Source organism: Pyrus communis, chromosome 15 (assembly GCF_041283825.1).
Source record: "Pyrus communis isolate YQ-2024b chromosome 15, ASM4128382v1, whole genome shotgun sequence".
In the NCBI taxonomy this organism is placed as follows: domain Eukaryota; kingdom Viridiplantae; phylum Streptophyta; class Magnoliopsida; order Rosales; family Rosaceae; genus Pyrus; species Pyrus communis.
In genome coordinates this window covers 30,735,750-30,750,727 of record NC_142579.1, presented here as the reverse complement: position 1 = coordinate 30,750,727, position 14,978 = coordinate 30,735,750, and the positions used below count along the sequence as shown (strand labels likewise).

Here is a 14,978-nt window from a genome sequence, read left to right as displayed (position 1 = left end):
CACCACTGGCTACAAATGAAAAACTTTGCAGGAATGATGGAAGTGAATCCACTGATGAAGGAGTTTACAGGCAGATTGTGGGCAGCTTGCTATATCTAACTGCCACTAGGCCTGACATTATGTTTGCTGCATCACTGTTGGCAAGATTTATGCACTCTCCCTCCAAGAAACATCTTGGAACTGCCAAAAGGGTCCTAAGATATATACAAGGGACCATTGATTTTGGAATTGAGTTTGAGAAAGGAAAGAAAGCTGTACTAATAGGATATTGTGATAGTGATTGGAGTGGGTCTGAGGATGACATGAAGAGCACTTCCGGATATGCATTCACATTTGGAAGTGGTGTGTTTTCTTGGGCCTCTGTGAAGCAACACAGTGTTGCTCTCTCAACTGCAGAAGCCGAATACGTCAGTGCAGCTGAAGCAACAACTCAAGCCATTTGGCTAAGATTTGTGTTAGAAGATTTTGGAGAAATGCAGGCAGAAGCTACTCCACTTATGTGTGACAACACATCAGCTATAGCCATGACTAAAAATCCAGTCTTCCATCAAAAATCGAAACACATAAATAGAAGGTACCATTTTATCAGAGAAGCTCTGCAGCAAAATGTGATTGACATCATGTACTGCAAGAGTGAAGACCAGCTTGCTGATATTTTCACTAAGGCTCTTCCTAAAGCTCGTTTTTGTTTTCTCAGAGATCTACTTAGTGTGAAATCAGTTAACAACTTAAGAGGGAATGTTGATAGTTAAGTTGTTTTCAGATTTCCTTAATTGTTTTTGTATTGTCTTATATGACAAGTTTAGGTTCTGGATCCATTTCCTTTCTAAGGTCTCATATGTCCTTGTAATAGCCATGTGTCATCATCATATTGATGACCTACTATGTACGGCTAAGATTGGATTTAGTGTTTAAAAGAATGTAAAAAAGGAATGTTGGTTTTCTGCTCTGGAAAGAAACAGAGCAGCCGCATTCCATAAAGAGAAGAAAAACAAGCAGAAAGCTTACTCTTTCTTTTCCAGACAGTTTCAAGTTTTCTTCCCTGTTCTTCATACTTCAAAACTAAACCCAGAAATTAAACACTCCATCCATAAACTTCAACAAATTCTACAATGTCTGAGGATATCATTCCCTTTACTGTTGGTGTTTTTTCATTGCATGATATTTTGATAAAACTTGAGTAAGGATTTGGTGGTGTATTGGATGCTCACATTCATCAACTACGATATCGTCTTCAAACGGTTCAAAAAAGATCTCAATTGATCTCACAGTATCTCCAACAAATCAAAGAAATTTTTTACTCTCTCACAACTGCTGGATCTGCTGTTTCTGATCGTGATCTAATTGCAGTGACTCTTCATGGATTGCCCGATGAATTCGAGTCTTTCATTAACTCAATTATGCTTCACCTTTCATCTACCTCTCTTGAAGAACTTCATGGTTTGTTGTTTACAAAGGAGATTTATATGGCTCGTAGAAAGAAAACAATGTCGTCCACTGCCACTAAACCTTTTTGGGCTTTCTCTGTGTAATCTCAGGCACCGCTTCTTCCTACTTTTCCACATGATTTTATTGTTCAAAATCAGCCATTGCAAAATTATAACACCAATAGAAGGAATAATCACGAGAACTATAATCGTGGCAACTATCAAGGCAATAATCGAGGGAACTACAATCGTGGAAATTATCAAGGTTCTCGCTCCAATTACTAGAATCCATATGCTCACACTAGTTCCAAAGTTCTTTGTCAAATTTGTGGTTCCACTATTCATGAAGCAATCGATTGGTTTAATCAAATGAAGCCTGAGATATTTGGAAGAGTACCACATACAAAATAGGCTGCATTTTGTGCTCACTACTCCTCCAAACCTAATCCATCTTGGCTAATTGGTTATGGTGCCACATCTCACATCACTAATGACATTGCAAATATTTCAGCACCATCTCTCTATTATGGTAAAGACAAAGTATACATTGGTGATGGTAAAGGTTTGTCCATTTCTCATGTTGGTAATTCATCTTTGAATACTCCTCATGGTTCCTTTAAACTAAGCAATGTCTTACATGTTCCTCATATGAAACACAACTTGTTGTCTGCTTATCAATTTCTAAAAGAAAATAATTATGCATTAACTCTTGATCATGATAGATCCACTGTCAAGGATCTTATTTGCTTCTATCACATTCAAGCATCCAGTCGACAACCTACATTTCATGTAGCTTTAATAAATGTCAAAGCTTATGTGAAAGTTTGGCACAAAAGATTGAGACATCCCTCTTCATCAATCTTTAGAGGGATATTGTCTATCAATAATGTAGCATTACAAGGAAAGTCTATTATTGATTTCTTTTGTTCTGATTGTGCTCTTGCTAAGAATGACAAACTTCCCTTTAGTATTACCAATTCTATATTAACTCACGGTTTAGAGTTGCTTCACTGTGATTTGTGGGGTGTTGCCTCTATTATTTCACCTAGTGGCTTCAAGTATTATCTGTTAATTGTTGATGGTTACAACAAGTATAGCTGGTTTTTCCCTTTAAAGGCTAAGTCTGAAGCGTTTACTACCTTTGTTGTTTCAAGTCTTATGTAGAAAATTTTCTTGGAAATGAAATCAAGACTTTGCGTTCAGATTCAAGGAATGAATTCACTTCCAATGCTTTTAAATCATTTCTCAGTACTCATGGTATTCTTCATCAGTTGAGTTGTTCATATACTCTTGAACAAAATGAATGTGTTGAGAAAGAGCACAAACATCTTGTTGAAATTGTAAGAACCCTACTGGTTGTTTGGCTATAGTCTACAACACAAAGGTTATAGATATCTCAACCTAAACACTAGCAGGATTTATATATCTAGACACGTAATCTTTGATGAAGATACATATCCATTTCATACATGTACACAAATATCTTCTCAAAATTCTCCTATCAGTCCACCATTATTTGATCTGTAGTTTTCGTCGTCTAGGTCCAATGACAATTCAAGGCATTCCAATACTCCAGAATCTTCAAGTGCTATTCATGTTAGTCTTGTACTTGATTCTACATCTCCATCACATACTAGTTCTGCCATTGGTTCACATATGCCTCCTGCATTTGGTTTAGTTCACAATATTGTTGCAAGAGACTCTTTTGCTAGTTCTCATACTCCTACTCAAATTATTACTTTTGTCAACACTCATCCTATGGTAACAAGATCAAAAGCTGGAATATACAAGCCCAAAACATATTTAGCAACCAAACATCATCTTCCCACGGATCTTGAGTATGTTCCTAATACATACTTGTAGGCATCCAAACATGCTTATTGGAGATCTGCAATGCAAGAAAAATTTAATGCATTACAATCTACTGGTACACGGTCATTAGTCTATGCTTCTAATTCTTAAAATGTTATTGGATGTAAGTAGGTATTTCGCATTAAAAAGAAACTTGATGGCATTGTAGATAGGTACAAAGACAAACTTGTGGCAAATGGATTTCATCAATAGGCAGACATTAACTATCAAGATACATTTAGTCTTGTAGCCAAGCCAGTAACTATAAGAGTTCTTTGATATCTTGCAGTCCAATTTAATTGATTTTTAAGCCAGTTAGATATAAGCAATGCCTTTCTTCATGGTGATTTGAAAGAAGATGTTTATATGAAGCAACCTGCAGGATTTATTGATACTTCAATGCCACATCATGTTTGTAATATGAGAATGTCACTCTATGGTGTAAAACAGGCACCAAGAGCTTGGTTTGACAAGCTATTCCAAGTTCTTCACAATTTTGGGTTTGTTCAATCTTCCTCAGATGCATCTTTATTTGTTTTCAAATGACCAGCCTTGGTAATTGTGTTAGTGTATGTAGATGACATACTTGTTACAGGCCCTAATGTTTCTTATTGTCAGTTATTCACTCAAAAGCTGAGTGTCATTTTTCCAATCAAGGATATGGGGCCTCTGCACTATTTCTTGGGGTTGGAAGTTCAAAGAACATCTGAGGGTATCTTTCTTCATCAAACAAAGTATATACTTGATCTTCTTAAGAAGACTAATAAGGATGGGTTCTAAGCCATGTTGCACTCCTCTCAGTTCCACCAAGCTTGATCACAGTGGTCATCTTCTATCTAATCCTACTGAATACAAGTTCATTGTTGGTGGCCTACAATATTTGACATGGACAAGGCCTGGTCTTTCTTTTGCAATGAACCAAATCTGTCAATTTATGCCTGCTTCCAAAGAATAATAGATGCAAGCTGCCAAAAGGGTTCTTCATTTTTTGAAAGGTTCTATTTCTCAAGGCATCTGGTTTTTTTTTAAAAAAAGGTAGCATTCATCTCACTGCATACTCGGATGCAGATTGGGCATGGTGTACATTTAACCGAAGATCCACAAGTGGATGCAATGTTTTCCTAGGTCCAAACTTAATCAGCTAGAGTGCGAAGAAAGAAGCTAATGTAGCTCGATTATCCACAGAAGCAGAGTATCGATATTTGCCATACACAACTACAAAATTCACTTGGATTTGCAAAATACTTCATGATATTGGCTTCCCTTCCAAAACTATTCCTACTTTGTGGTGTGATGATATTCTGTAATTTCCCTGGCCTCAAATCCTATGTTTCACGCAAGAACTAAACACATAGAAATTATTTATCAATACATCCGAGAGTTGGTTCTTGCAAATCTCATCAAAGTTTAGTTTGTCTGCAATGAAGATCAATTGGCAGATATTTACACTAAGTCTCTTTCCAAAAACAAGTTTTGTTACTTGAAGTCTAAGCTTCCTATTGGAACTCTTGTTGATTCCAATTTTAGCTTGAGGGGGTGTTTTGAGGCAAATGCCACATCATCAAAAGTTGTCACTAGTTTTATTATAACAGTGAATTGTTAGTTGAGATCAGTTGTGGTACAATATGTAATTAGTTGTAGTTAGTTGAAGGTATTACTGTACAAAGCCAAAGGCTGTCATTCTTTCTTGTAATGACATTATTGAGTAATGAAAATATAATTTCACAATTCTGTCTCTTTCTACATTTCTCTATCTAGACTCAAGTTTTTTAATCACGAAGATAACACTATGTTTGAAGTACAGAAATAAACTTGGAATTTGAATAAAAATCAGAATTTATAAATTGACATGGGTTAATTCCCTTATTTGGATTCATAAATATAGAAATTTAGAATGTCTACATGAAAAAAAAACTTAGAATTTGGGACATCCAATTCTTAAGTTTAAATTTTATGTAAATATGTGTTATACCCCAATTACTATGAGTGAGAGTTTAAAAATAACAAATTCTGTATTCAAATTTCATTGTTCTTTTAGGTTAACCAAATAATAAAATTCACAACAATTAAAAAATAAAATTTCATCATTTTGATTTTTATCATTTTAAGATTTCTTAGTAATATTAAATTTCTTTGTCCAGACAGATTGTATAAAATCAAAGAGTCGTACCCGCCCTCATGGCCTGATCAGTTGCGGCAGTCTTCTCGTCGACTCTTTGGTCTCACGTTTCCCCGCCAAAGCTTTTCGCGCCTTCCCCGACTTCCCCACGACTTCGCGTCCACTTCGATCCGCCCCAAAAGCTTTTAACGAAATCCTCACTTCTCGCAGCGTATCGGTCTCTGCAGCCTTCGATGTCTTCACTTGGGACGAGGTCGTCCGAATCTCCAAACCGGATGCCCTTCAGATCTCAAATGCTACTCCGACAAGATCAAAATCTGCAATCGCAGGCTGGTAAGTTTCCCATTGCATTTTCTCACCCGATTGGTCGTTTGTATCTCCAACCTCCCGCCCAAAATTATAAATTTTATTGAAATTTCTTGCAGGAATCTCAATCGGAGTTCATGCCGTTTGTGATTGAGGATCAAATTGTTGGTTACATTCATAATGAGTAAGCTTAAATTCTGTGAATTCAAATACCCAATTTATGATCAGATGCGTTACTGAATAATGTTTTCCTGCCAGAAAGTGCAAATTCTCACGGCGGCGCCGGCTCAATGACCCTGCATTCTTCACTGCGCACGTCAGAGGATAGGATGCGAGCAGTGGGAGATGTAATCAAAAGCTTAGGGGAAGAAGAACTGATTCCAGGTATAAGAAATGAGGTAATGATTTTGCTTGAAAAGACTGAAATGTGCTTATAATTTAGTAAATTAGAAAAAGCACACCGACGACTATAAGTTTTTACTGTTGAGTTAAGCTTTGGAATCCTTTTCATCTGGATGATCAGCTATACCCTGTGGCATCATCCTTTGGGCCACCCATATGTTTCTCTCTAGAACGTGCAGCTGCGCTGACACATCCTGATCCCGATATTCCCCGAACACCAGGATAGGCATGTGCTGGCCGACATCTGAAGGTGACGCAAGCCATTTAGAATGCATGAGAACAAGACTAAATAAGAAAACATTGAATAAGAAAACATTGCGTAGAATCATGGTTACATTCATGAATTGGGGTCTTCTCTAGCTCCCTCAAGCTCTCCCTCTCTCTCACATGCGAAATTGGTATCAGAGCCACTCCCCGGCCGGAAGTGTGCCGACGAGGGCGTCGGGCTCCTAAGGAGGGTGGATTGTGAGGTCCTACATCGCCCAGGGGAGAGGAGATGATGTACCTTATATGTACATGCCCACCTCCCTATAGTAAGATGCGTTTTGGGTGGAAACCCAAGAACAATTCCATGAAGTCGTGGCCCAAAGCGGATAATATCTTACTATGTGGATTGGGATGTGACATGCGCCTTATTTCATAATAAAGGTTTGTTTTCACTCTTTGCGTAGCCTTTTTACCTCGGTCTAGGTTCTAAACTATGATCAATTTTTTATGAATGACTAGCAAGCCATTTTGGCTATACTAATCTGCATATGAATGGACCTTGTTCATTGGATTGATTGGTGCTGTGCTAGCAGCGCGGATGGTTTGTTGTTAGATTGGCTCATGGATATTCTGTAAAAAGATTTTGATAAGGAGGTTTGGAAGGTCACCAGTTCGTGTTTGTGGTGAGAGGAGGAGAGGAATATAAAAGCCTTTGAAGGGTTAAAATTTTGGCGTTGAAGGATTTAGTAATCTGGTCGATTTTAAATGGTTACATAGAAGCCGGCTGATGGTTTTTTTTTTGTTGTTTCATTTGTTTTACTTGCTACTTTCGTTTTATTTAAACTTATTTTTGTATACTTTTGAAATAGGCTTATGGGGTGCCCATGAATGGCTATGTTGAGAAGGATGGCCAGAAGTTTCTATGGATAGGGAAGAGAAGTCAACAGATATCCACTTATCCAGGGATGCTTGATCCTCTCGTTGCTGGGTGACTGGTTTGTAATGAGCTTTCTTCTCGATATGAGGAATTTAGTTTCTGTTCTTTCAATATTTAGGCTGTGAAAGGGAGGTAGCTTTTGGCAACTAGATTAACCTTCATTACACGACATGTTCTTGAAATTAGACCGCTCAGGTGCACTTTGATGTGAAATGTAGTTGGTGAAACTACGAGATTGAAAAGTTAAACTTGACCTGAGAACTTGCCAGATTTTATGGTTGTAATCTGAAGAAAAGTGGTTCCTTCACAAAAATGATAAAGCTTGGACAATCATTAAGCCTAATATATAGTTCACACCCATTTTTGGTAATTGCAGCCTCACGGGATTGCATGTGGGGAAAATGTTGTAAAGGAATGGGAAGAGGAAGCCGGCATACCCAGATCCATTTCTAGTACGTAAGTTCTCTTTCTCGCTCTCTCTCTCTCTCTCTCTCTCTCTCTCTCTCTCTCTCTCTCTCTCGTCCACTGATGGTGATGTTGATTTGGAAATGATCTCATGCAGAGCTGTACCAGTTGGAGCTGTTTCTTATATGGACATCGATGGGTATAGGTACAAAAGGGATGTTTTGTTTTGCTATGATTTAAAGCTTCCTGAGAGTTTTGTGCCAACGAATCAAGGTGAGACCTTTAGAGCTTAGCTTTTACAAATAGTAGTTGTAAACTATGCCTTCAGCTTTGCCATTTTTCTCATTGTTTGAATTCGGATGACAATTTTTTGCTTTTCTTCATTCAAAACCATCTGCAATTAGTTTCCAAAAAAAAAAAAAAAACCATCTGCAATTGCACCCCCTGTCGGAGAGAACTTTAACAATGCTGCTTACTAACATTTGAGATTTAACAGACGGAGAGGTAGTGAGCTTCAAGTTGATTCTGGTGATGCATGTTGCAAACATCATCATACGGGGGACTCAATTTTTTCAGGCCAAATTGCTCTGTTGTCATCATTGACTTCCTTTTTCAACACAGGTATTTTACTTTCACTACTGACATTCTAACAATATGATACGTTGAAGGAGAAATTCACACCTGGGGAATGCCACTATGGTGATATCACAAACCATTCATGCACGGCTGGGTAATTTAACTACTATGGGATGCCCTTATACAAATCTGATCTTTGCTTTTATCAATGCAGGTACATTAGCCCTGAATCCTTCGGATACCTGTATCTGCTACAAAGCTTGAGGAGCGGCGATTGTTTCTAATTGTACATTTTTCTTCTTTGGTACTGCCTAATTGTGTTTTTTAGCTCCTGTTTTTCCCCAGAATGCAGCTGTTTCTTCTTCTCTGTATTGCTCTTTCGTGAAAAAGAAATAATTGGCTTAAAATTTGCCTCGTGTTTCTTCCTTCTTCTCCGTGTCTCTGTTTTCCTTTCCCTTTTGTCAACGGACTTGTTTATTTCTTTGCTACATTCGTTCTTGTTCTTCATAATTTCTTGAGTTGCCTGCAAAGACTGAAGACGGTTGCGAAATGCTAACTGCTAACTCCTGTATATCCTCACCGTAGTAAACACCAAGCACGGGAAACACCAAGCGTGGTGAACAGGACGTGAAATAAGAACAAAACGGCAAGAGCCATGTAGAGAGACTGACTACGTTGTAAGAAATCCCGTGAGCGTACATGCGATTGTTTCGTCAAGAAAATGAACAAAAAAAATGGAACTTGTTATGTGCGGCTTAGCAAAAAATGGAACACATATTAAAGCTGTTCACAATCGTTAACTTATTCACTCATTTCTTTCTTCCAAAAATTTGAAATTCACAACCACGCCTTTCGTTCTCAAGCTTCCTCCCTCCCTCCATCTATATACATATCACAGTAAAACCTCCTTCCGCACCAAAATCCACCTTCGTTCCCACTGATTCTTTCTTCCTCACCCTCACAGTCCAATCCCCGTCTTTCCCGCCAAGTTTCGTGTCCAGCATGCCTCCTTCCTCCGAGCTCCAAGTAACTCTCTCTCTCTCTCTCTCTCTCTAAGTTCTGTTTGTTTGGTTGCCGAGAATTTTTGAGCAGAAGAGTTTGGATCGATTGGCGTTATTTTCTGTTTGGGTGCTCAGAAACTCAAGGTAACTCGTCGAAATCATAGCAAAACTCTATTCGAGTTGACTCTTCGGTTATTATTCTCTTCATTTTCTAAGCAACCAAATAGAGTCTTATTTGCTTTATTCTTAGTTTTGTCTAATTGCTATGTTTTAACTCAGTCGATCATCTCGCATGTTGAGAATTCGATTTTTCTAATTTTCGTTTTCTTATTTTGGATTGATTGATACAGGAAAAGAACAAAGATTTGCCGGTGAAGGTTGAAGAAGGATTTGGACCAAATGGGTTAGGAATCCTATTAATCTCTCATGTATGATTACGTTACTTAATTTCAAATGTTCGTCTGTATTGTCGTTTCAATCTCTTTTGATTCGTTCTACTCCTTCTTTTCGTTTACTTAATTCTGGCATTATGCATATTTGTTTGACAATAGAATTTTCGGTTTGGGTTTTTATCTACATCTGGAGAAAGAATCTGTTAATGATTCGGTTAAAATGATGAAACACAGGCTTATCAGATGTGAAATCGAAATGTTTGTTAGCTTGCCATGAACACACCTATGTCACGTTGGCGTACTTTGTTCTTCATGGATTGTAGATTTTGCTGTTTTGGCGACGATATTCTGCTCCATTATTCCGTTCTCATGTAGTAATCTGATAAGTATTTGCTTTCCAGAATCATTGTAATCGGGTCCTTGAGTTGCCAATTGCAGGTTCCAGGATATTCTTCCTTGCGTCGAGAACTTTTACACCTGTCCCGTAGGTTTAACCTTCTATACAGGATTTCGATGTTCATTTTTACCGCAATTCAGATGATTCAGGAAGATAGTTTGATATAGCAGTGGTCATGGGAGTTTTTCTTTTCGTTTATTAGATTAGCCAATCTCCCTGAAGAGGTGAAGAAGGAACTTGAAGATCCTCATAGCAGGTAAGGCAATTTAGTCCCGTCCTTATGTTTTGATTTCTCTTAAGCTACCGGAAAACGTCAATTTGGCAGCCAGCCGCATAGATGCATGCCTTATCTTCTTCTTACCCGCCTTCTATTCATAGTTACAATTTAAGATAGATAGGTTCTTAAAACTAACTTGGTACACTTGGTGTGCTAGGTCGTCTTTGGAGAAGATGCAATAGCATGCCAAATTGGCGACACCACTGAAGTTCTGTCAAGAGGCTATCTTTGTGCAACGCCTCATTGTGTCCGGGTCCTATCTCTACTACAATATGTGTGTTTGAAACTCTTCTCTTCTTCTGATGCCCCTTCAAAACCCAAATCTCCCTTTGACACCAAGTTTTCCTTTGCATATGCCCGATAACAGTCACTGTTTCGATTCACTGGTTGTTTGTCAGGCACCCAAGGGAGCGGAGGCTTCTGGCTTTGATCGTTCGACATTTGCATTATTCATGCAACGGGACTGGTTTGTACGTTGATTGTCACCATTTGATATCTTAAGCATGGTTGTTTGTAGCTAATCACTGTTCGTTTTGCAGGGACGAAGAGCTTAATTTTCCAGAGGAGCTAGATTCATATTCATAAACAGGTAATGTACTCTTAATCCCAAATTAACCATGTCAGAAGCATTGTTTTAAAAATCTCCGCCTACCGTTGCCTAGGCCCCGTCTCACGTGTGTTTTTAATTATATTTAGACACTTATTTATATAATATAATAAATTTACCAAAATTCGCTTAGTCTGCCTAGGCGCTAGACCCCAACCCGCCGCTCGACTAGTGCCTAGTGCAGTGGTGGTGGATCAAGGATTTTAACCTCGGGGGGTTCCATTAATAAAGGTCAAAAAATTTATAGACAAAAATGACATTGAAAAGTTAAATATATTGCGTTTCATTCAAAAATCATACGCAAAACAACATTACAAACTATAAAATCCTAATTCAAGTGTCTACGACGAGGTTTCATAGTTTGAAAATGTTTCATGATAGCTTCATTACCAATACATGAAAAAACATATTTCTCAATGTAAACAACTAAGTTGTCATACTCATTTTGTCTTGAGCTCAAACTACCCAAACAAGTAGATGGTGCTATTAGCTTTAGCTTGATTTTTTTTTTCATATTTCTTATTTCTAAACTACACATTTAACAAAAAACACAAAACATATACCAATTAACCAATAAACAAATATTCCATCTAAATTTCAATGATAAAATGAGTATACAAACATAAAACATATCAACAATCATATCAATAATAGACTAAAAATCTCCACCAATATCTAGTATAATTTAATTGAGACTAGATTAGAATACCAAAAAACAGTTGCTGGTGGCATGGAGATTTGAAACAAGTGGAAGTATGATATTGGAGTAATGTAATTATAATATGGGATTGGGTGGGATTAGAAATTTAGGGTTTTGGGTGAATATAAGAAAGATGGGGCAAAACAATATGGAGTCATGAACAAACGACAGCTTTTGTCTCGGTTTTTTTTTTTTTTTTTTTTTGAAAAAAAGAAAATTAAAACAATTGACCAAAACACTGCCGTTTTGGACCAATTGTTAAAAATGGTCCTTGTTTTCTTTCTTCTCCTCTGCAACTTGCATAGCAGCACATACCTTGTGTTCGAGTACGAGGGGTCCCCTGAAAAATTTCTAGCAGCGATTTAGGGTTGCTGAGAGGTCCTGGGACCTCCCAGGTCCCTCTGTAGATCCGCCACTAGCCTAACGTCTTTTAGAATCTTGACACAAATCAAAATGTTTAAGGCTTGCATTCCTCTGCTCTACTTCTTTCATTTTTAATTCGAGTCTCAAGTTTCAGTTGATTCCACCAAACACTGCTCTTTCCTTTGGAGAGTATTCAGAGAAGCTCCTTGACAAATATTACCACCTAAAAACAGAAATGATAAACCCCTGCATATTTGGTAGGGGAAGTGTTATTGGCACTTCAAAAATCTCATTCTACACTCCTTACAAGTGTATTTTTCTTTCCAAATATAGAAAGTTTGGAGTGTAGAACGAAAATTTTAGAGTACCAATAATAATTCCCTTTGGTAGATCTAATTACATGTAGTACCTAAACTAAACCGATGGAAGTTTCTCCACTTGCACGATTCATTTCTTGTTGGCAGATTTGTTCTTCCATCACTTTCTTATTTAAATTGGCTTGTGAATTATCATGGTTGTTTGAGTACCAAACATTTGCATACCCTCCTTTCTTCTGCCACTTGTTTGAGTACCAAACATAGTATTGAAATCCAATCCCACTTTCTACCCGCCATTGGCAGAGATTCTCCTGAATCATCGGAGCATATGATAACTATAAAAACTTGATCTCCTCAATTGTAGATAAAATCTCTCTAACAGAAAGTTGTCTCCAACGGTGAACTAAATCCCATAATATAGCCTTAAAACACTAAAAATCTATCTCAACTAAGAGGGTAAAAAAAAATATTTTTTGAAGTGACGGACCAAAATTACAATTAAAACTAAACTTAGAACACGGAATTATCATCGACCAGTCATTTATCATATAAAGCTATAAAAAATTATTAAAGCTCGAATTATATTTAGCCCTCCACTGCTGGAGATGGCCCGAGAGACCCGCCTCGCAAACTAATCTAGCAGTCCCGATGATGTTGTAGGCGCCGTTTGTTATTTGTTTACTAACAAATGGTGTGACGTGGACAACGAATCACCGCCATTGTCACATACGGTATGTCGTTTATCGAATGCGCGCGCTGGCCGACCTGCAGGTCGCTCTCACGCTCCCTAACACGGCCTTTCGCGTCTTGAAAGATTGAAAAAACGTGGATAATATAGACACGAGGATTGGAACGTCAGCACACAAAACAAATTAGTCTAATTGGATAAGGACAAAAGTGAGACAAGGGAGTTGCATGGTGGGGGCTGCACGTGGACGTTGGTCATTGGACACAGATGGCCCATCTGCATTTTCACACACGGACTTGGATGCTCTCCTGAGCTTAAGAAGAGATCATTCTGACCAAATGACTTGGACTGTTGGATGAAAATCTAACGACTACAAACAAGAAAGTTCTTTAAAAGTTATAATAATTATAGCCGTTGAATTTTCATCCAATGACCCAAATCTTTTGATCAGAAGAATCCTCTTCTTGAGGTCAGGAGGGGATCCAAATCCTTTCCACACGGCTTCTCCTCGCTTTATCATCAGATAATTGCGAATTGCAATGTTGTCCCCACAATCTTTTGACCAGAATATTGTTCTTTTTTGCGTAATGACTAAAATGCCCTTTGTGCTACAAAAGCTACTATTGATCCATAATTATGGATTCGTTTAAAAGTGTTTTTAAAATGATTAAAATTGATTTCGGATTTGAGTATTTTACGTGATTTTTGAAAAAAAAATACTAAATTGCAGAAGGCACATAAAGTGTTTTTTCATAATTCATTTAGATGTTTGAGGGTTGATTTCGAAACCATTTTTACCAAAAACGTTTTAAGTTATTTTAAAAACACTTTTTAAACTAGCTATCGCAGAATTTGAATGAAATAAGGGAAGGGACAATAACGTAAAATAGAGCATGAATGACTTCAACAATCTGAATATGTGGGACCGGTTACGTCTGCACTCATTTCTCTCTCGAGGATGATCCTATAAACTATATAAACCACCACCACACCATCCATTCCTTCAGCATTAATCTATCTTGTTCTGTTATCCACCACCGATCTCCGCCGTCACCGACTCCCCATGACAACTTCTTACTTCCAGCAACCGCAAACACACCAAACTCGCCGCTGCAAGAGCCACCGGAAAATGGGGTTTGGAAAACGATGCTTGATGATGGCAAAGCAACAGAAGACACGGTTCTACATCCTCGGACGCTGCGTTTCCATGCTCCTCTGCTGGCACGACCACTCCATCTCAGATTAGATAGTTCCACAATCCGAAACTGATTGGTCCGTGTGATGCAGCGGAATTTACGATAGAAGGATCAGGTGGCAGAATCCTATTGATTTTCTGTTCTCCAAACTCCCCCAAGAGTCGAAACTGAAAGCTGAAGAAAAGCCGTGGTTGGTGGCAGAGCTTTAGGGTCGAAAGAACTCGATCAACGGCAATTGCTTTCGCAAGCCAAGAGAAAATATGATGTAGAAATGAAGCTAAAGTGTGCTTGTTTGTAATTGTGACTTTAGATTTTGCTTCTTTTGACTTATGTGACATACACATACAATAATTCATGTACACATGTTGAGAAATTTGAAAGGAGATCAAAGATCAAATGGAAAACAATGATTCACATACGTCCCTACTATTTTGTGTTGGTTAAATGAATATATGGGGTTTATTTAGTAGTAAAAATGAAGTGTCTCATAAAACAAGAATGCTAAGATCAGTTGTGCGTGCATACATGAACGTCACAGAACATAAACACCTAAATTAGTGCATGAGCAAAACTGATCCTAACAGTCCTCTCATTCATAAATCATATTAGATGATGCCCTGAGAAAGAAAAATTAAAATGTTAAAATCAGTCACACATAAATAAATAGATGAGATGATTTGAGAAATCATGTTTTTGGAATTCACAAAGCAGGGACTTTAGCCTATGAGTGTGATTATTCTAAAACTCATCTCTTTCATAAATCATATTAGACAATTAGCAAGTTCCATGAGGAAGAGAAACTAAATTATG

General features: G+C 37.8%; 1 protein-coding gene and 1 pseudogene across 2 annotated transcripts; both read left to right on the top strand.

Moving 5' to 3' along the window:
• The first annotated feature begins 5,447 nt into the window (after positions 1 to 5,447).
• LOC137708225 (nudix hydrolase 20, chloroplastic-like) lies at positions 5,448 to 8,663 on the top strand (annotated as a pseudogene). The gene is made up of 8 exons (XR_015956864.1): positions 5,448 to 5,730; positions 5,823 to 5,887; positions 5,962 to 6,101; positions 7,182 to 7,307; positions 7,626 to 7,705; positions 7,812 to 7,927; positions 8,151 to 8,275; positions 8,445 to 8,663. The product of XR_015956864.1 is annotated as a nudix hydrolase 20, chloroplastic-like (transcript).
• Positions 8,664 to 13,960: 5,297 nt separating this feature from the next.
• On the top strand, positions 13,961 to 14,586 carry LOC148690846 (small polypeptide DEVIL 10-like). Its single transcript, XM_088685419.1, has one exon. It carries the CDS (start codon positions 14,036 to 14,038, stop codon positions 14,216 to 14,218), a length of 183 nt encoding a protein of 60 aa, XP_088541545.1. The 5' UTR covers positions 13,961 to 14,035; the 3' UTR covers positions 14,219 to 14,586.
• The last annotated feature ends 392 nt before the right edge of the window (positions 14,587 to 14,978 follow it).

Bases quoted from the DNA above. Each gene is read 5' to 3' on its own strand.
- LOC148690846 (XM_088685419.1), top strand. From the start codon at position 14,036: ATGACAACTTCTTACTTCCAGCAACCGCAAACACACCAAACTCGCCGC.